Genomic DNA, 23348 nt, shown 5'->3' with positions numbered 1-23348 from the left:
AAAACCTTTGTGAACCAACCAAATAGATTTAAGACCATAAGTAGGGAGTACAGGAAGACATTGTTTAGCCCCTGAACCTTGCTTCACTATTCAACAGGATCACGACTGATCGGACATTCCTCACATCCACCCTCCTGTCTTTTTCCTGATCAAGAATCTCTCTCAGCTTTTAACATACACAAGTACATCTGCCAAGTAAGTAGGAGTGTCCTTCTAATCATTTGCTTTAAAAAAAAGGCAAGTGACATTCCTTGCTGAACAAGTTCAAACCTCAAAAGAGTCTGTCTAGATCTCCCTAGAGCAGCAGAAAGAGCTGCTATTTGCTTTGTGACAAAATTATTCACTCAAAAATGCTGGCTTCCTGCAATAGTCAATTAGATCTATGTATATAGAGTTAAGAGTTAGAAAGAATATAAAGGAGTAAGAGTGAACTATACAATCCACTGAACCTACACTACCAGTTAATGTGACTTCAAAATCACTTTCCTATGAACTCCTGATATCTCTCAATTCCATGAAACAAAATTAACATTGCAGCATCTACAACCTCCTGGAGCAGAGAATTCCAAAGATCCATGACATTTTGAGTGGGGAAATTTCTCATCTCAGTCTGGAATGATTACCTTTTCTTGAAACTTTTCCCCACTGCTCCAGGTTCCACAGAGTGAGCAACTCACAGCGTCATTCCAATCAAACCCTTTCAGAATCTATTAAAAATGGGCAGCAAACACGCAAGAATTTCAGTTTTAAAGATTAAAATAAAAATCTGGAAACATGCCCTTCGACAATTGCTTTCCTCTGCTGTTATGGGGGTTGGATGTGATAATCTCAAGCCCTAGTCTGTGTGAACTCCCCAGTGGGTGGTTAACATCACATTACCACATATCAGACACTTTTGTTGCAGGGGGCAAATTATTGTGCAAGCATGACGATTTTCCCTTGACAGTCACCAAAGTCTCCTGCAGTCAAAACACCTTCTCTTGAGGCCCACGCTGTAATCCTTTCCTACTTAACTGAATAAAAGGTGTGCATTATCAGCCTGGGCAAGGCTCTGCATCTGAAGGTTTCAATATCCATAGCAGGAAAGGCAAGACTAGTAACTGATGGGAGGCATAACTGACAGAATCATCAAGTGACAGTTATTCAGCAATATCCTGCTGACTGACAGCCAGTTTCGATTTTACTTGCGCCACTTGCATTCAGACCTCAATACAACCTTAGTCTAGACGTGGATAAACGACCTGATCTTCAGAGGGGAGATGGGAGCAACAACCGTTGACAGCATAGCAGCATTTAATGGAACAGACCTGGTCAAATTTAAGCCAATGAGAAGTGGGGGAAAATCGCTCTACTAATTGGGGATTTAGACTAGACTAGACTAGACTTACAGTGTGGAAACAGGCCCTTCGGCCCAACAAGTCCACACCGACCCGCCCATACCCCTACATTTACCCCTTACCTAACACTACGGGCAATTTAGCTTGGCCAATTCACCTGACCCGCACATCTTTGTGACTGTGGGAGGAAACCGGAGCACCCGGAGGAAACCCACGCAGACACGGGGAGAACGTGCAAACTCCACACAGTCAGTCGCCTGAGTCGGGAATTGAACCCAGGTCTACAGGCGCTGTGAGGCAGCAGTGCTAACTACTGTGCCACCGTGCCGCTTTACAGGGCTCAAAGCAAGATGATTGTGGCCAATCATCTCAGCCCCAAGACATCACTGCAGGAGTTAATTGGACAGCATCAACAATGTTTCATGGAAGAATAATAGAACTTTACAGTATAGAAGGAGGCCATTCAACCCAATGTCTCTTTACTGGCTCCCGAAACAGCTACCCAGCTATTCCCAGTCTCCAACCCTACCTCTGTAGCCCTCTACCTTCATCACCTGCTATCATAAGTTCAGGACAGGGAAATAATGCTAATGATTGAAAACTATCAGTACCATTTGCAGTTCCTCAGATATTGACACCGTGATATGTCTACATGGTCATCAGGCTGTAGGAGTGCCAGGCAATGAACAAATTCAACAACACCAGAGAATCTAATCACCTCCACTTGGCATCCACTAACAAGGAGCATTATCAAAAATTCCACACATTCAGGAAGTCGTTGGCCTAGCCATCCAGCCATTTTGGCCACAGGAACATGCCAGAGGCTGGGAACTTTGCAGTGACTGACTCACCTCCCAACTCCCCAAAATCAGGAGTGTGATGGAATACTCACTTGCCTAAATGAGTGAAGCTACAAGATGATAAAAACCTAGACGATCTAATGAAGCAGGGACAGGGGAACACCAAAAGCTTCCCTGCAATTCAAAGGCTATCTTGACTTTAAAGTGCATGGCCGCTCCTTCATAGAAATTGGGTCTAAGTCCTGAACCTCCCTTGCCAGGTAGTCTGTCAGAACTATATGAACTACAGCTTGACACCATCTCATCAAAGGGTAATGATGGATGGACAATGAAATGAGTACATTCAGAGCGATTAGGACAATTTATTTTGGTTCTTTTTACTTCAGCAGGGAAGGGGAATAACATTTATACCTCAGCACTCTGATGCATTGGAACAGACAGGAACTGTAGGATCATGCTCACTCTAGGTTCAGGAGGTCTGGTCCTTTTCGATCTTCATTTTTTGTAGAAAAACTTAAAAACAGGAAAACAAAACCTTCCCAAGTTTCATTCTCCTCTGGCAATGTCTCCTAATTATCTTCTTCACTGTCTGACTCTAACTCACCCTCAATTCATTTCTCTCCCCAGCTCCCAGTTTACACAAATTCCAACCATAGAATCCCTACAGTGTGGATGCAAGCCATTCAGCCCATCAAGTCCACATCGATGATCCAAAGAGCATCCCACCTACCCCATCCTCATAACCCTGTATTTCCCGCAGCTAAACCACCTAGCCTACACATCCCTGGTCAACATGGGGCAACTTAGCATGGACAGTGTACCTAACTTGCACATCTTTGGACTGTGGGAGGAAACCAGAGCACCTGGAGGAAACTCTCACAGACACGGGGCGAACGTGCAAACTTCACACAGACAGTCGCCTGACGGTAGGATCAAACCCAGGTCCCTGGTGCTTGAGGCTGGAGTGCTAACCACTGAGCCACCTGACCAGCCTTTTTCTATCTATCACCATGAGACAGTCGACCTAGGGCTTCCAACATTAACCTTGCGTCTCATCGCATCTCTGATCCTTCATGCTCACCAACAGAAATTTAAAATGGAAGATTTCACCAGGCATCATTGGGGTAACAATCCGCTGCTATTTGCTTCAGAAATGCAGCTTTAATCACAAAACATAAAAAGGACGTAAATGAGATAATATGGTAACGGTGAGGGTTAGAAAAATAACCTTTGGAGAGCTACTTTTACATTGCCTTATCCTTCACCACCCACCTCCCCCTCACCCCCCCCCCCACCCCAACCCCCACACCTGTCTCCCAGTAACTCTTGTCCCTTTCAATGCCTCATACTTTTAGTAAATCATTAAAAACCATTTTCAAAGTAGTCAAACCTTTCAAACAAAGATACGAAGCAGTAATCAGGCTAGCACGCATTTCAGAAAAATTCTTTCAAAGATGACAGACTTGGTGGAGTGCAGCCAACCATGTCACAACTGAAAATGTACAGTATAAGTAGCAAGCACTGCACAGAGAGATAGGGTTTGCCCAACTTCCTTGTTCTACAGATGCCTGGTAAGCAACAAGTCTTGCTTCTTTCAGTAATCAATGCACAGCTTTCAGCTTCCCTTCCAATTTGTAGGGGTAACTTTTAATTACTGAAAGGCTGTTTCTCAAGAATAAGCTTGAAACGCTCGAATGAGAATTCACTGAGAAGTAAAACACCTTTGCAGCAATTTGAAGCCACAAAGTTGCAATTCGGTCACATTCCCCTTCACTGAGATTGCGATTTATTGTGCCTGCAACTTCAGCACAAATGCAAAAAGGCTGCGTGCCATCACGTCTTCAGTACACACCAGATGTCACGCTCGGAGACAGTGAGATCCAGCCACAGAGAGTCAGGGATTTGGCAAAGTTGGTACTCTCTGATTTTATTCTCAATTAACTTGAGTAAGTCGTGGCGTTCCTTCAATCAAAGAGACTGGTGGATACAAAAAAGGTTTAGCAAGGTTATGTTGCACTTTTAAATTGTACCTCTATATTGCACACCAGTTTCACAACAGTAGCAATGCGGTGGCCTCTTGCAAGCCCGTCTTTAACTCCTTCCCACACACCATTACCCATCCAATGCGGAGCAGAAAGAACTGATGCATTTTGTTAACAGGAAACCGACGGACAAGAAAAACAGGTCTGTACTGTCTCCGATAAAACAGAATCATCAGTTTATTGCTTTCAGCAGTCAGCCATGACTCAGTGGCAGCCCTCTTGCCTGAAGGATGCTGAGTAGCTGGATGGCCAGTTTGCAATGAGAGTGGTGCCCAACAGAGTGGGTTCAATTCCTGCACCAACTGAGGTTACCACGATGACGCCCCTTCTCAACCTCTCCCAAGACCCTCCGATTAAACCACCACTGCTCACCTCTCTCTCATGTAGGAGCAGCCAGATGGCCCAGTAAGACTTTGGTGACTTTGTGCCTTTCCTGACAGGTTTTGGGTGCAAGGCCCACCCAGTGAAGAGAACAGAATTGAAGCTGACACTTCAGAACAATACAGAAGAGTACCTCTGTGTCAGAGGTGTCTTCCTTCAGAAGGGAGGTTGAAATCAGCCACGATGCATGTAAAAGATTTCACAAGACCTTTTCAAAGCAGATCAGATGAGTGACCTGGTTAACATTTTTCGTGAGTTTAAGCCTCTTCTTGGTCTCGCCAGAATTAGCCATATTAGCTTACGAGAAAGATGACAAGGCCAGATGTACACAATGGCCTCCTTCCCATCCCATATTGTTCACAACAATCCATAGTGTGCAAAATGCCTGCAGGACTTGTTACTTTATTCAGAGGCTTTATTCTTGCAAACCTAACTTCAGGACATTTGGATGGGGGTCAACTGGTAAAACGTATTCTCCCATAGAAGCAGATTGGCAAAAGGTGCTGACCTGACTTTGACATAATCCAGAGTTCAAAACATCCTTTTTTTTTGAAAGATTCCTACAATCAATTGCTCAATAATTCTCAATGTAGTTATTTAATGACATTTTCTATTCTCAATAATATTGGACTAACCTGTCAACAAATTCAAATGTTCAAGGATCAATCGAAATCAGACATGGACAAAAATCCCTAAATCTCATGCAAAGCTGTATTCAACTTGTTCAGTAACCATAATTCGGTGGTGCTAACCACTGCTTGTTATTACACGCCATGTTTTGAGTCTTCACCCACCTTCTAGATTACGGAAGAATCCGGTCTTATATGCACCAGTTCTTTTCAAGAGAAATACAATTAATCAATTGGACCCATTGTCCCTCGCTCTTCTTTCCCTCCAAGTATTAAACCAATGTCCTGTTTGTGTCAGAAAGCAAGGACCACTGGAATGATCAGCAAAGACTGATAGTCTCACATCAGGTTTACAACTGGGATGTTAGCTTATTTTTTTGGTTTCGGACAATCAAAGACCAATTTTAGCTCAGAAAAGTGCAGATACTGGAAATTTGAGCAATTTTTAAAAGGAGACCGACTTGGATCAGAAGTACAGTATAATTTCTCTGTTAGAAGGAAGTGTAGACTGACTAGATTAGATTTTCTATAGGGTGGAAACAGGTCCATCAGCCCAACCAGTCCACACCAACCCTCCAAAGAGTAACCCACCCAGACCCATTTCCCCCTGACTAATGCACCTAACACTATGGGCAACTTAGCATGGCCAATTCACCTGACCTGCCCATCTTTGGACTATAGGAGGAAACCTCCGATGCAAACATGAGGAGAATGTGGGTGGAGTTTGCACAGTCGCCAGAGACTGGAATCAAACCCGGGTCCCTGGCGCTGCGAGGCAGCAGTGCTAACCACTGAGCCACCCTAAGACTAGTTCAGGGAATAGGTTACATTTGTAGGAAGTTAGTCTGTGCAATCTCCAGACCAGGAGGAGTGTTTATTTGGAAATATACAGGTTATTTAAAGTTGAACATGTCTAAGCTCACAATTATGTTCCAATGCTGTACTGTTCTATGCTGTGTGTTTGGGAATATACCTGCACAGTGGCTAGGCAATTCAGAGGAAACAGCTAGGAAGAATCAATTAAGTCAAACTTAAAGACTTTAGATAGATCTAGTTTTCAAAACTAGGTAAATGGAAATTCTTGGCTCTGTTCTGGCTGTGGTGAGGTCACAAATACATTGGACCTGATGGAAACCAAGCTGGGCGTCAGCACTCCGGTTATTCCTTTGCAACTGTCACTTGATAGCACTTGTGGGGAGAGGATGGTATTATCATCCAGGGACCCAGATAATGTCCTGGGGACCTGCATTCTAATCCCACCACAGCAGATGGTGGAATTAAAGAGTCTAATAGCAACCATAAATCAACTGCTGGAAAACCCCATCTGGTTCACTAACGTCATTTAGGAAAGGAAGCTGCCATCCTTATCTGGTCTGGCCAAATGCGACTCCAGACCCACAGCAATGACTCTCCCCAGCTTTCTGGGACTGGTAATAAAAGCTGGCCTAGCCAGTGACACCCTTTCTGAATATATTTTTAATACTTGTCAACAACCTCTTTCTTCAATTTCCTAATAATTTAGAATATATGACAGGGCAATAAGTTGCCAGGTTGCATTTATTTGCATTTTGTAGACGTGCCATACTTGGATAGTTTTTCCTCTATTGTCTGCTTGATACTAGTACTGTAGCTGCACTAAGGCCATACTAACTCCTGGAGCACAAGTCATCAGTACTACTGCCAGAACATTGGCAGAATCCAAACCCCTTGCTGCATCCTGAGAGTACAATTTCTTGACATCTCACAGCGAGACATGAAGATTGGCATCTGATGACGACCTCTGGAGAAGGCAGAGACAGATCATCCACTCAACACTTCGGGTCATAAAGATGTGCAGCTTCAGTCCAACCCGTCCATGCCAACCAGATATCCCAACCCAGTTCAGTCTCACCTGCTAGCACCCGGCCCATATCTCTCCAAACCATTCCTATTTATATGCCCACCCAGATGCCTTTCAAATGTTGCAGTTGTACCAGCCTCTGCCACTACTTCTGGCAGCTCATTCCATACACGTATCACCCTCTGTGTGAAAAAGCTGCCCCTTAAATCTGGACTCCCCAACCCCAGGGAAAAGATCTGTCTATTTACCCTATCCATGCCCCTCATGATTTTATAAATCTCTATGAGGTCACCCCTCAGCCTCTAACGCTCCAGGGAAAACAGCACCAGCCTGTTCAGCCTCTCCCTATAGCTCAAACCCTCCATCCCTGGCAACATCCTTGCAAGTCTTTTCTGAAGCCCTTCACATTTCACAACATCCTTCCGACAGGAGGAAGACCAGAATTGCATGCAATATTCCAGAAGTGGCCTAACCAGCATCCTGTAGAGCTGCAATACTCTGACCAATAAAGGAAAGCATACCAACTGCCTTCTTTGTTATCCTATCTACCTGCGACTCCATTTTCAAAGAGCTATAAACCTGCACTCCAAGGTCTCTTTGGTCAGCAACACTCCCTAAGACCTTACCATTAAGTGTATACATCCAGCTACGATTTGCTTTCCCAAAATGAATTTATCTGAATTAAACTCCTTCTGTCACTCCTCAGCCCATTGGCCCACCTGGTCAAGATCCTATTGTAATCTGAGGTAACCCTCTTCGCTGTCCACTACACCTCCAATTTTGGTGTCATCTGCAAACTTACTAACTATACCTCTTATGCTCGCATCCAAATCATTTATATATAATGTCAAAAAGTAGAGGACCCAGCACCGATCCTTGTGGCACTCCAATGGTCACAGGCCTTCAGTCTGAAAAATAACCCTCCACCAACATCCTGTCTTCTACCTTTGAGCCAATTCTGTATCCAAATGGCTAGCTCTCCCTGTATTCCAGGAGATCTAACCTTGCTAATCAGTCTCCCATGGGGGATCTTGTCAAACACCTTACTGAAGTCCATATAGATCACGTCTACCATTCTGCCCTCAATCCCCTTTGTTACTTCTTCAAAAAACTCAATCAAGTTTAAGACATGATTTCCCACCCACAAAGCCATGTTGACTATCCCAAACCAGTGCTTGCCTTTCCAAATACATGTACATCCTGTCCCTCAGGATTCCTTCCAACAACTTGTCCACCACCGAGGTCAGGCTCACAGGTCTATAGTTCCCTGGCTTGTCATTACCGCCCTTCTTAAACAGTGGCATCACATTTGCCAACCTCCAGTCTTCCGGACCTCACTTGTGACTATTGATGATCCAAATATCTCAGCAAGAGGCCCAGCAATCACTTCTCTAGTTTCCCACAGAGTTCTGGGATACACCTGATCAGGTTCTGGGGATTTATCCACCTTTACCCATTTCAAGACATCCAGCACTTCCTCCTCTGTAATCTGGACATTTTTCAAGATGCCATCATCTAATTCCCTACAGTCTATATCTTCCATGTCCATTTCCACAGTAAATACCGATGCAAAATACTCATTTAGTATCTACCCCGTCTCTTGCAGCTCCACACAAAGGCTGCCTTGCTGATCTTTGAGGGGCCCTATTCTCTCCCTAGTTACCCTTTTGTCCTTCATGTATTTATTAAAAACCCTTTGGATTAGCCTTAATTCTATTTGCCAAAGCAATCTCATGTCCTCTTGTTGCACTCCTGATTTCCCTCTTAAGTATACTCCTACTGCCTTTATACACCAAGGATTCACTATCTTGTCTATACCTTACAGATGCTTCCTTCTTTTTCTTAACCAAACCCTCAATTTCTTTAGTCATCCAGCATTCCCTAGACCTACCAGCCTTTCCTTTCACCCTAACAGGAATAGACTTTCTCTGGATTCTCGTTATCTCATTTCTGAAGGCTTCCCATTTTCCAGCCATCCCTTTACCTGCGAACATCTGCGCTCAATCAGCTTTTGAAAGTGCATGCCTAATACCATTAAAACTGGCCTTTCTCCAATTTAGAATTTCAACTTTTAGATCTGGTCTATCTTTTTCCACCACTATTTTAAAACTAATAGAATTATCGTCACTGGCTCCCAGTGGTCCCCAACCAATACCTCAGTCACCTGCCCTGCATTATTTCCCAAGAGTCAAGTTTTGCACCTCTAGTAGGCATATCCACAGACTGAATCAAAACATTTTCTTGTACATACTTAACAAATTCCTCTCCATCTAAACCCTTAACACTATGGCAGTTGCAGTCTATGTTTGGAAATTTAAATCCCCTACCGTAACTTCTGGTTAAAGACTTTAAAATCTTTCAGCATCCGGTCTTTTAGAATCACAGAATTCCTACTGTGTGGAAGCAGACCATTCAGCCCACTCTGAAGAACATTCCACCCAGATCAACCTCCCTACCCTGTCCCTGTAACCCTGCTCTTCCCACGACTAAATCCACCTAGCCTGCATACCCCTGGTCATTATGGGCAATTTGGCATGGCTAATCCATCTGACCTGCACATCTTTGGACTGAGAAAAGAAACTGGAGCACCTGGAGGGAACCCAATTACCCAAGGCTGGAATTGAACCCAGATCCCTGGGGCTGTAAAGCAGCAGTGCTAGCCACTGTGCCACCCTTTCTCACTGATGTTCTGAGCTCCACCATCATGGAAAATGTCAATATATGTGAAGCCTCTTCTTCCACTAAGTCATTTAATTGGTCACCAACATTATGACTTTGTGTTACAGGACTGCAAAAAGTAGATCTGAAACATTGATTCTGAGATCACTTTGCACCACTTGCTGTGTTTGCCTTTTGACATGCAAGCAATATTGCGCATTAGCTTCAACAGATTGATAACTAAGTATGCCTAGTATTGCTCAGAGCATACCACCCTGCACTCTCCACTGAACTATGGCTGTTGCCCTAGCTTGATGATAATATTACAGATTGTGGTCAAGTCCAACTACTGCTGGTAGTCCATAATGCCTTGTGCTTGCCCAGCTTTGTTCAAAATCAGAACCATTTAGCATGGGGATAGTGACACAAAATACTAAAAACTTTAACACCCCCTTGAAGTAGACGCACAAAGCATTATAAAAATGCTTTGAGCACTGAAACAGACAAAGTAGCTCAGCAAATCCATGCCACTGTTTAAATTCTGCCCTGAACCCCAAACCAGCCCCACCCCACAAATTCCAACTCACCTCCCCAACTATGTCACTATCCTTTCCCTCTAGAATTCTTTTATGTAATTCTGGATAATAATCTAGAACATCAGTATATATTGCAAGTTAGTATTCAGTGTCATGGACATACAGTACCAATGAGAATTATGAAAAGAATACAGCATTTGCAAATAGATGTAAAGATACTGTACATAGTGATCCTTCAATTACAAATGTGAACGTTGCTGCATCTACATCAGCACTATGTGCTGTTGCTATAACCACACGGGATACACGTGCTGGCATGCTGTGCCCAACATTTGCACTTGGCTGGAGATAGGTGCTATACACAGCTCAGAGCCTCCACAGTTATACTGGGAAAAAAAAGTGATAAATTCTGAAAAGCAGATGTTCTGTTACAAATTTCACTGCCCAATGTAGGAACAAGAAAGCTTGGAATCAGAAGACCATTGCTTTGATCCTGCTCCAAGGATCTGAGCACAAAAACCTGAACTGAACCACCAATACCGCCTGGGTGGGGGGAGGGGGATGCTGCCTTTCAGAGGAGACATTAAATCAAGGCCCCGTCTTGCTCTCTCATCTGTATGCAAAACACCCTATGGCACCATATCAAACGGAATGAATATTAGTGTCCATGAATAATGAAAAAAATCTGTTTCTCTCCAGAGTACCTTATGGATCAGTGAATAGTTGTATCTCACACAGTGATACTGCCAAGTCCCGCGGCTGACTTGAGCCAAACTGAGCTCTTAGTTCAACTGGTGAATAGAGATCTTATATTTTTTTTATCCCTCCAATCTTTTACCACCGCTTCAGTTTTATTCCAACTCTGGAAAGCATCTGCCATGACAATTCAAGTGACAGATTTAACCACATTGCAATAATTAGATAAATGACGATTAGAAATGGCCATATTAAAGTTCCAAAAGCCCAGAATGTCAAGCCAAAGCAATTCTACCATTTTTGCGCTTATAATTTTTACTGCGGGTTTGAATTTTATCCAGCAAGAGACTCGCCTTTTGAGGTGACAATCCCTGCTTTAGTGCATCAACTAACAGTAATCAGACATATATGCAATTTAATCAGAATGAGAATTTAAAGCCTGGTCAACTCCAAGGATACTGGATATATCAGCAAGTACATGGACAGAAACGAGGGCCCATTCTTGCTCTTTGAACCAAACTGAACCCACGACCACTTCCATCTACAAGGACAAAGGCAGCAGATACTTGGGAGCACCACGTTCAAGTTCCCCTCCAAGCCACACACCATCCCGACTTGGAAATATCTTTCTGTTCCTTCACTGTCACTGGGTCAAAATCCTGGAACTCCCTTCTTAAGGGCGTTGTAGATCTACCAACAGCGAATGGATTGCAGCAGTTCAAGAAGGAAGCTCATCACCACCTTCAAGGGCAACTTGGGATGGGCAATAAATGCCCAGCTTGTGACACCCACATCCCACAAAATGAAGAGAGAAAAATGGCAGCATACAGCATAGGCAGTGGTTTGACCCAATGAGCTGGAGGCAGGGCTCAGTATTCATCTTACTCTTCTGATCTTTCCCCAATCACCTTTCCCTAAACCCTCAAACTTTCCTAATTCCTCCCCTGCCAAAAACAGCATTTCCTGATTATAATGTTTGAACAGCAAAAAGCCACGATGTAGAAATGAGATTTGGAGATATTCAACACAGGCAATTTAGAATGAAAAAAGAACAGGATAAATTATTTCCCTGGACTTTTTAAGACACCTGCATTGAAATCTATCAAAAGGTAACTAAAGCAGACATTGGAATCAGACCAAGGACTCTAAATGATGGGCAGATTTGTTAGGAGTAGACAGACAGAAACTTCCATATGAACAGGAAGAGTGGCACAGGACTCTGTGTTGAAGGTCATTGGTGAGAAAACCAGGGCAGAAATAAAGGCAAGTATTTTCACATAGTAAAAAGTGAGGTCTGCAGATGCTGGAGATCAGAGCTGAAAATGTGTTGCTGGTTAAAGCACAGCAGGTTAGGCAGCATCCAAGGAATAGGAAGGGCTTATGCCCGAAACGTCGAATTTCCTATTCCTTGGATGCTGCCTAACCTGCTGTGCTTTAACCAGCAACACATTTTCAGCTATTTTAACATAGTTGTGGACTGGGAGGTAGTGCCTGAAAATAGAGAGGAGAGGGTAGTGGAAGCAGATCCAATTATAACATGAAAGAAAAAGATTTTGAATGTCAACTTGAAGAGAGTTGCAGGGCAAGTAAAAGTGAATAGACAAGTGGAATTAATTAGATAGCTCTTTCAACTGAGCTGGTACAGACACAATGGGCTCAATGGTCTTGTTCTGCACATATGATGCAGCAATTAAGCTGGTCCGTTCTCTCCACAAAAGGTGACTGACCTGCTTAGCGCTTGCAGTGTTTTCCAGAAATCTCACCATCTCCTCCTCCAGCCCAAGTGGTACTGGTGTAATCTAATTCTCAACAGCTGAATTTTTAAACTACACAACAGCTGGGTTAATCTTGAACCCAAACGTTCTACTGAACCAACAAAAGGGGAGAATAATTAAAACACAGGCAAATCCAACTCTGGCCACACAAGAAATTGTCCTCAGTGTCACAGATGGCAAGCTTTAAGCTCAGCAGCAACTAGTTGAAATCTTTATTGAAAGAAATCAGTGGGTGCAGCCCAGAGAGAGAAATCTCCAGGCTCTGAATTACAGCAATAGAGAGATAAGTGCATCACATTGAAGCATCAAGACACAAAAATTGCAGCCAAGAGCAAAACCAAAGATAGAATTTAATGTCCTTAATGACAGGGGAAGAAAACTACATGTCCATTTTCCGAAAACAAAATGCACAGCGCAACAAAAACATGTGGTTTTCAAAAACGCTAACTGTCGCCATCTTCCATTTAACAAAGAGAGACATTTGAAATTAAAATCCTGAATGAAAGATTTCCATTTTTCAAAGCATTTGCTAAATCTTTACAAGTTAAACATTACTTGTTGCAGCCAGTCTTAGCTCATCCATCTAAAAATACCAAGGCAGCCTTTATCGTAGTCGCTGTGTCCTTCCAAATTGACTAGTTGCTTGTCTGGCTGCATTGACCTTAAATTCACAGGGAATAGTGTTCTCAGCCATACAGATGTTCCTTCAAACTCATTTGTATTCCAGGTATTCTCTAGGTCAGAGGTCACATGACACCAACTTATGGTCCAACAAGTTTATTCGAAATCACAAGCTTTTGGAGCACTGCCCCTTTGTCAGCACTCTCAAAGCTTGTAATTTCAAACAAACTTGTAGGGCTATAACCTGGTGTCATGTGACTTCTGACCTCATCCACCCCAGCACCTCCAGATATTTTCTATCCAGCCTGTTCAGAGATGCTAGGGCCAGGTAGGACTTGAACCTGTGCCTCCTATCTCAGGGAGGTAGGGACACTATCACTGGACCACAAGCAACTGAGTTTGTGTAATAGTATCAGCTCTGTTTCTGCACTCTGCAACTGAAACCAACATTTTCAAGTTGCATTCTCTGCCACTCTAATGCTCACATTCAAGTCCCATTCTAGGGCTTGATGCCCAAGGAAGGAGGGTTCGTAACAAAGCTATACAGGTCGGGCCTCAACATGTAAATCCTTCCAACACACAGCAGCAGCAGCAGGTGGTAAGAGTGGAAGAGTTTCCTAGTCAGCCACATGGTGGAGGGAACCTTGGGGTTGCTGCCATTGTTATCCGTAGCACCGACATGGATAGGTGCCATTGGCATTGGGTCCCAATGTGTTCTGTGTGGGGTGGATTCAGAGCTGGTCTCCTGGCCCTACCTACACTGGAAGCTCTGGTTTGCAGCTGCCATAGAGAGAGGAGGACGGAGGGCAAAAAATAAACTCATTCAAACCTTCAAATTGTGGAAAAGATTTTATGCAATGTCCTGCTCCACATTACATTAGATTCCCTACAATGTGGAAACAGGCCCTTCAGCCCAACCAGTCCACACTGACCCTCCGAAGAGTAACTTACCCAGACCCATTTCCCTCTAATTAATGCACCTCACACTGTGGTCAATTTAACATGGTCAATTCACCTGACCTGCACACTTTTGGAAACCAGAGCACCTGGAGGAAATCCACGCAGACATGGTGAGAACATGCAAACTCCACACAGATAGTTGCCAGAGGCTGGAATTGAACCTGGGACCCTGGTGCTGTGAGATAGCAGTGCTAACCACTGAGCCGCCTCATTTAATTTATCATAACTGATTCCATCTCTGCCTCAACTCCATTTTCTTGCCCAGTCTCCATAATCCTCAATCTATCACTTTAAAGGAGACTGTCCAAATTTACTTATTGTCCCAGCATCCACTGCACTCTGGGATAGTGAATTCCATAGACTGACGCCCTTTGGAGAGAGATAATTTTGCCTCATCTCGTGTCACCTGTTACCCCTTAAACTACAACTTCTCATTCCACATTGCCTCACGAGGAAACATTCTCTCCAGGTCCATTTTGTCAATTCCCCCCCCAGCACCTTACATACCTCGAGTGCATTTAAGAGTTCCCGTCTGGAAAATTGGCCTTGTCCTCAGACAAATTAGATCCTTACAGTTTAGAAAAAGAATTAAGTTTATTGTGTTCTTCCCTAGGAGAGCACTGGTATGTACTAACTGGTCCCAGCTTCATTGGGAGAAGAACAGGCTACAGACCAAAATATGGCTAGTAGTGTCAGTTTCACTAGATTTAATATCTCCATCAGACTGGAGGTGACATGAACTCTTTGTGAATGTTAAAGCAGCCAAAATAGACCAATTTCCCTTTTTCATCTAAGCCGAATACCAGGGGTGAAAAAAAAGTGTTAAGAGCTTTTATAAAAGATCTTACAACACATTAGAATACTGGTGATGGGAAATGTACCATCCCTGCTAGGTACAGTTGTTGCTTTGACAAACCCCATGTTTAAATAAAGGCATCGTAATAGATTCAAAAACCCTGAACTAACAAGTGGTGCAGAATGTCAAACGATCATGCTAATGGAGAAGAAAAAGTGCTGTTAGCTTCTGATAAAGAAATGTCAAATAATACACACATAAGATAACTTATCTTTATTACACAAGATCAAAAGCTAACAAGGTGAAAATCATTCCTTTGCCCAAACCAAAACAAAGCAGTGAGTATTAACATCCAGTCGTGATTCAAGCACAAGGCATTTGGTATATTGGTTTCTTTAATTCTTGGGGGTTTCCTCTGGGTGCTCCAGTTTCCTCCCACAGTTCAAAGATGTGCAGGTTAGGTAAATTGATGGTGCTAAATTGCCCACAGTATTCAGGTAAAAACAATGACTGCAGATGCTGGAAACCAGATTCTGGATCAGTGGTGCTGAAAGAGCACAGCAGTTCAGGCAGCATCCGAAGAACAGGAAATCCTTGAAGAAGTTTTTCTCCTCTCTCTACAAGAATCTCGGAGTCCCTCTCTTACTGCAACTCCCAGGTATGCTACTCTCTCCCCACCCCCACCTTCCCCTAGCTTATCTCCATGCTTCCAGCTCACTGCCTTTATTCCTGATGAAGGGCTTTTGCCCGAAATGTTGACTTTCCTGTTCATCGGATGCTGCCTGAACTGCTGTGCTCTTCCAGCACCACTGATCCAGAATCCATAGTATTCAGGGATCAGTCGGTTAGGTGCATTAGTCAGGAGTAAACGTACAGGGAAAATGAGTCTGGTTGGGTTATCCCTCAGAGGGTCACAGTGCGGACTTGTAAGGCCGAAGGGCCTGTTTCCACACTGTGGGAATTCTATGATTCGAACCTGTGAAGGTATACATTGGAAATTTCACCTGTGGCAGTGACAACCCATTAATAGCCTCTGACATGGTATTCTCTACATTTATGCATTCAGTATTTCCTCTGAGCAGGCTGCTACTGACTTATTAGAGAATGACTATCAAACATTGAGAGCAGCGACTAAGCCAATGGCCCAGCAGGTTTAATCGAGCGACGACCAACCCCTACCCTCCCTCAATATCATCGTTGTTGTTGTCTTGGTCACCTCATTACAGAAAGAAAGCTATTGCGTGAGACAGGAATGCAGAGGAGATTTACAAGGATGTTGTCAGGGCTGGAACATTGCAGCAATTTGGAGAGACTGTACAGCCTGGTATTGTTCTCCTAGGCTGAGGAGGGGAGATTTGATTGGAGGTGGGGAAGGCGGTGATGCGCCTGGATAGACCATATGAGAAGATCCCATCTCCCTTAGCCGATGGGCTTAGATTTAACACGATCAGTAGAAAGATTAAAGAGGAACTGACGAAAAATCGTTTCACCCGGGATCTGGAACTAATTGCGTGAAAGGCAGCATTCGGAGAAGCCCTAATGCCACATTTAGAAACCGAATCCCCACAGTGCGGGAGTAGGCCATTCAGCTGATCAAGTCCCTACCGACACCCACCCCCATCGCCATAACCTTGCATCTCCCATTGCCAATTCACCTAGTCTGCACGTCTTTGGACTATATTAGGAAATTGGAGCACTCGGAGGAAATCCACACAGACACGGGGAAAATGCGCAAACCCCACACAGTCAGTCACCAGAGGGTGGCATTGAACCTGGGTCCCTGGTTTGGTGAGGCAGCAGCGTTAACTACTGAGCATCCGTGTCACTGAACAGAAAGGAAAGTCCTGTAACTTCCAGGAATATGGACCAAATGCTAGGAGATGGGAATTGACTACAAACATGAGCGTCCTCCTACTGTGCCATAAATTGTACATTTTTAAATGTTTTAAATATCTGAAGCAGGAGATGTATATATAGGGATGTGGTGGATGGGCAGCACATGAATAGATTCTTTGGAGTGTCAGCAGAGACAGAATGAGATTAATGAGAGAAAAAGTGAGCACTACAGATGCTGGAGATCAGAGTCGAAGAGTGCGGTGCTCTTCATTGAGGATGAGAGTAATGGCCTCATTCTGCAGTGTAACACTCCAATAATTAAGAAAGAAAACAGCTTAACTAAAACTGAGCCATGGGTTATAAAGCAATAAAAAGGGTTGAACATCATGGGCATTTAGAAATGCAAAACACAATATGAGGGGATGACTCAAATTGTTTTTTTCATTTCAAGTCTGAGTCCATCCACCATCACTAAAGATATATTCTAGCCGTCAGATCAATTCAACGTGACCAGAGACATGCCTCACCTTTGCTGGGTTGATGACAATGTTCCTTGCTGAACCATGCTCATCTCCAGAGAAAGCCGGCTGATTGTTAAAACCCTGCTTTACATTCACTGCAGTCAACTCGTCCTACAAAAGAAGAGACAATGGATCAGTTGAACGGAGTAGAGTTTGTGAAATGCTGCACTGATGACTGCAGAAAGAGCCTCTCCATCTACAAACTCCACTCATTAAAGTCAGGACACATCCAACTGAAAATGGAGCAGTCAAGGGTAATGCAGAACATCCTTATGTACAGACAAATTTATTTCTTCAACATTAGCTTGCAGTCTTAGTAGTCGCTTGGAAAGAAAGGATGCTGAATTGGTAACTTTCTGTTTTGTTGTGAAATGGCATCTTTTGTTTACTCATTATGCAAACAGACTTATTTCCAAACCAAAAAAACTCATGCATACTGAATGTCACAGACACTGACTGTTGGTGTGTGTGTGTGTGTGTGTGTGTGTGTGTGTGTGTGTGTGTGTGTGTGTGTGTGTGTGTGTGTGTGTGTGTGTGTATATATATAATAAATAGTAAGGCACAATATACCCACTTCAGAACAGACCTGAATCCACCCTCCGGCCCCAAAAATACACTTTCGCTTCCGTCACACTATTGAAGAATTTACAAAGCCACATGCCTTTTTTTTGTTCATCTCGCCTTATGTTTTTCATTTGTGTTACACTGACCAGAACTTGGGAGACAAATTGACTACTTTAGCCACACTAGCAGTAGCTTTCCAGCATTGTACCATCAATGTAAACCATCACTGCGTCTTCAGCAAAAGATCAGCATGTTGATTTGACAATGGAAGATGGTGATCAGGTCTTTACTGGTAAGTCATAGAATCAAAGAGTCGTAGAGATGTACAGCATGGAAACAGACCCTTCGGTCCAACCTGTCCACGCCGACTAGATATCCCTAACCAATCTAGTCCCACCTACCAGCACCCGGCCCATATCCCTCCAAACCCTTCTTATTCATATACCAGTCCAAATGCCTCTTAAAATGTTGCAATTGTATCAGCCTCCACCATTTCCTCTGGCAACTCATTCCATACAAGTACCACCCGCTGCGTGAAAAAGTTGCCCCTTAGGTCTCTTTTATATCTTTCCCCTCTCACCCTAAACCTATGCCCTCTAGTTCTGGACTCCGACCCTATCCTATCCATGCCCCTAATAATTTTGTAAGCCTCGATAAGGTCACCCCTCAGCCTCCAACGCTCCAGGGAAAACAGCCCCAGCCTGTTCAGCCATTGCAAACTCAACTACATTGCAATTCAACTAATAACAGGAAGGTCCTTCACCATATTAGGAACACAGCAGATTATAATTTAGTTGAGTCTCAAAACCAGGTGATACTTAATTTCTTTTTTTCTTAAAAAAAAGGTAGCTCTTCAAAACGAGTGCACTGTAATAATCAACGGATGGCATTACCTTGAAGTGCATGAGGGTTTTGGATTATACATCAAAGAGATATGAACTTCACTGACATGACAATGCAGTTTTCAAAATACAGTGTATCAATGATTCCACGATGCAACAAAACACACCACTTTCTGTACAAGGTTGAGCGATTCATAAGCAGACACAGCAACCTTTCCCCCTCATTTAGTTTTGCTCTGTGTAGGGTTGCCACAGGGCTAGACAACTCATTAAATGTCCCCTCTGGGTATTTTCCACAGTCAATGGCACATTTGCCGCCCACTCTGGAACTTGCCCCCTATTGCTTGAAAAAAAATGTTAAAATCCAATATCAGACGCATAAGAATTCATTCCCGAGTAAAGACAATTAGAAATTTCACAGCATTTGCCCACCAATCATGTTATTTAACGTCTCCTTCAAAAATGACAGGAAATTGCTTTAAAAATTGTCCTACTGTGAAAGTGAAACAAGCCTTTTATTATTATTAACACAAACTGGACTAATCCTAGTTTGAAGAATATTACAGATGTCCTTCATAAACACACAACGTACAATTTGCCGTGCTTTCCCTCACATCAAGTCAAATAGGAGAAATAAAGAAAAGGAACAAAGTCACACAATCCATAGAATAATGTATTATTTAGACACGACAGGCTCGAACCAGTGCAGAGCCCTTAAAATTCTAGCAAAGTCAAATATAGATCTCCAGCTCCATTTAGCAATGATACAGAATGACCTAAATATTAGTTTAACAGAATACCCAGCATATTTATCATGACCAAGTTAATGAAACTGACCCGTTTCCACGTTCCACTCCTCTGGGTGAGCAAAGTCTGAATTTAAAAAGGGATAGATTGTAAAAAAAAAGGGATATTACCAAATATATTGTACCAGATTACATCCAGCTCAGGAGAAAGTGAGGACTGCAGATGCTGGAGGTCAGAGTCGAGAGGGACGAAGGGCTTATGCCCGAAACGTCAATTGTCCTGCTCCTCAGATGCTGCCTGACCCGCTGTGCTTTTTCAGCGCCACACTCTTACATCTAGCTCAGTAACAGAAACAAGTCAACCAGGCTGCTTTGGGTAACAAATAATGAACTAATTTACTGCAGAAAACCACACTTAAAATAAATCAAAGATCATTAACAAAAGATTTAATATATTTAAACATGCCTGACTACCTTTCTTGGAAAATCATGCAGGCACACCTACACCATGAAACCACTCGAGAGTCTTCTATAAAAGTACTTTGGCTCAGTGATGATTACGTGGAAGGGAAAAAAAAAGTCTTATTCTTGGACTGAACAGAATGTGGGTTTGCAACTTCTAAGAGATGACATATTTGTCATTATTTGGGGGCTACAAACTGACATGCAATAAAAACAAATTGCTGGAAAAGTTCAGCAGGTCTGGTAGCATCTATGGAGAGAAATCAGCATTTACTTTTCAGGTAGAGTAACCCTTTCTCAGAACTCATAAGCTGAGATGGAAGTTGGGCTGCTCTAACTGGAATACCAGGAAAGTTTGGCAAATTGAAAATCAAGGCAATGCATATACAGTAATGCTGCGATGTTGTTCTTTGACAATAAGAGGAAGAATATGAGACTAAGTAGCACTGAGAATCATTTGAGTTAAAGATTCTACCAAATAATAGCCCTTTGACTGTGAGCTGTGCAGTGTTGCCAGCAGCAAATGCCAAGAGCAGCAAAATATCCAGAAAATCTGTAAAAAATAAAAAAAAAATCCACAGCTTGCAGTTTAAAAAGTTACAAGATGCACTTAGGGCAGTACACTGCTGCCTCACAGCACCAGGGTCCCAGGTTCGATTCCAGCCTTGGCCAACTGCCCACATGCAGTTTGCACATTCTCCCCGTGTCTACGTGGGTTTCCTCCCACAATCCAAAGATGTGCCGGTCAGGTGAATAAACCATGCCAAATTGCCCATAGTGTTAGATGCATTAGTTAGAGGGAAATGGGTCTGGGTGGGTTACGCAGAGGGTCGGTGTGGACTGGTTGGGCAGAAGGGCCGGTCTCCACACTGTAGGGAATTGAATCTAATCTAAGATAACCTAAACTTCTCTCCTGCACATGTGTTCCTAATTTCACCTTAAATACATGAATTTTATTTGCCCCCAAACGAAGTTGCACATTCTCTGACAGAAAGAAATTCGTCCTGAAAGCCTTACAAAATTTACTGGTGACTCCATTTTTTAAAAAAAATGTCAAATCATTCATGGGATTCTGGCATCACTGGTTGGGCCAGCATTTTTATCGTCTATCCCTAATTGTCCAGAAAGAGTCACCCACATTGCTTTGGGTCTGGATTCACATGTAGGCCAGACCAGGTAAGGGCAACAAATTCCATCCCTAAAGGATATTAGTGAACCAGATGGATTTTTCTTGCAAGCAGGAACGGTTTCATGGTCATCATTAGATTCCTAATTCCAGTTTTTTTTCCCCAAAACAGAATTCAAATTCCATCACCTTCTGCTTCAGGATTTGAACCCGGGTCCCCAGATTAATCATCTAATGATAATACCTCAAGATCATTGCCTCCCCGAACTTTACAACTGTTCGTATTAGACACCTTTCAAGCTACTGTGTGGAGTTTGCACGTTCTCCCCGTGTCTGCGTGGGTTTCCTCCGGGTGCTCCGGTTTCCTCCCACAGGCACAAAGATGTGCGGGTCAGGTGAATTGGCCAAGCTAAATTGCCCGTAGTGTTAGGTAAGGGGTAAATGTAGGGGTATGGGTGGGTTGCGCTTCGGCGGTTCGGTGTGGACTTGTTGGGCCGAAGGGCCTGTTTCCACACTGTAAGTCTAATCTAATCTAATCTACCTATTAAACCCTTTAATCACTTTAAAGAGACTATTCTGGCACCACAGCTTTCTCCTCCACAACCCTTCCTTCACAGTAGTGACTTTTCTCACTGGAGTGTCAGAGATTGAAGTTTATAAAGTCATGAGCTGCATTGAAAAACGTGAATGGCAGGTATCTTTTCCTAGGGTGGGGGATTTCAACACTAGTGGGTCATATTTTTACAAAGGTGAGGAGGAGAAAGATTTTAGAAAAAAAAGACATGAGGGGCAATACTTCCTTTTAAAAAAAAAGAGCGATTTGTGTGTGGAATGGAATTCCAGAGGACGTGGTGGAGCACGTATAGTTATAATGTCTAAGAGACTTTTGGATAAATACATTATGAAGTGTTCAGAAGTAATATGGGCCAAGCTCAGATAGATGCGACTTGCTTAGTTTGGGATTATGGAAGAGTCTGTTTCCGTGCTGTATGACTACACTTCCAAAAGACTTCTTAGGCAGTAAAGAACTTCCAGTTATACTTCATATCAGGCCTATCTAAACGCTCCACTTTCTTACTTCTTTAATTTGGCACAAGGTCTGCTTGAAATCAGAGCACATCACAAAATGCCTATTAGCTAGTGAGTTACAACCACTACTGTTTAGTAGGCCGATATAATAAATAAAATGTAAAGTCAGGGTCATCAAACAACAATACAGCAATTGACTGGTTAATCTTGTCTGGTTAAGATTAGACTTACAGTGTGGAAACAGGCCCTTCGGCCCAACAAGTCCACACCGACCCGCCGAAGCGCAACCCACCCATACCCCTACATTTACCCCTTACCTAACACTACGGGCAATTTAGCTTGGCCAATTCACCTGACCCGCACATCTTTGTGACTGTGGGAGGAAACCGGAGCACCCGGAGGAAACCCACGCAGACACGGGGAGAACGTGCAAACTCCACACAGTCAGTCGCCTGAGTCGGGAATTGAACCCGGGTCTACAGGCGCTGTGAGGCAGCAGTGCTAACCACTGTGCCACCGTGCCGCCCATAAGGGGAAATAAGATTAGCTAGGATGTTAAAACTTTCCTGCTCACCTTGCTTTACAGGCTTCCAAAAAAGACAAATGACACCTGCATTAAAAGGCACTGTCATTTTCTTAGACTAACCTACAGTGTTCAATTGACAAGTGAACTATATTTTTACACATGGCCACACTGACAACGTTGAGAAACATTGCAGTCGATGAGGTATGTGGGCTTCACTTCAACAGCTTGTTGAAAAGGTGCAATTTCTGATGATGCAGTTCTCCACAGGGGAGAAGAGTGGAAGCAGCAGAGAGAGGGATCACAGTATACTAGCACCCGCAAACAAAAGCAGAGACTGTGGGAGCTTGACCTTGCAGTTTCTGCCAAATAGTCCGCCAAACCTCAAATGTTTGACTTCCTATGAGGTGATGATCAGGAAGAGGCAAATGAACAGGGACAAAGCTAATGAAGCATTACATTACACAATACGCATCAGCTGACTAAGAATTTATTTTTTAAAAACAGCAAACCCATAGCAGGTAAAGTTTGCTATTAAGTAAAATGCTCAGTTAAATTGCCACTAGTTCATTTTAGTCTATTTAAGTCCAATTAAACCAACATAATAGTTAAATTTAACCAAAGTGAT

At 43.2% G+C, this 23348-nt stretch overlaps 1 protein-coding gene across 5 annotated transcripts in view; it reads right to left on the bottom strand.

Moving 5' to 3' along the window:
- LOC132821781 (mediator of RNA polymerase II transcription subunit 12-like protein) overlaps window positions 1-23348 on the bottom strand; it is a 604412-nt gene that overhangs the window by 558467 nt on the left and 22597 nt on the right. For all 5 annotated transcript variants that reach the window (XM_060834551.1, XM_060834553.1, XM_060834556.1 and 2 more), the window contains exon 2: window positions 17435-17539. In XM_060834551.1, coding sequence (XP_060690534.1) covers window positions 17435-17539 — 105 coding nt within the window. The remainder of the gene's footprint in view (window positions 1-17434; window positions 17540-23348) is intronic.

Source organism: Hemiscyllium ocellatum, chromosome 13 (genome assembly GCF_020745735.1).
Source record: "Hemiscyllium ocellatum isolate sHemOce1 chromosome 13, sHemOce1.pat.X.cur, whole genome shotgun sequence".
Classification (NCBI taxonomy): Eukaryota; Metazoa; Chordata; class Chondrichthyes; order Orectolobiformes; family Hemiscylliidae; genus Hemiscyllium; species Hemiscyllium ocellatum.
The sequence above is the reverse complement of the archived record's forward strand: the minus strand, read 5'-3'. Positions and strand labels throughout refer to the sequence as shown.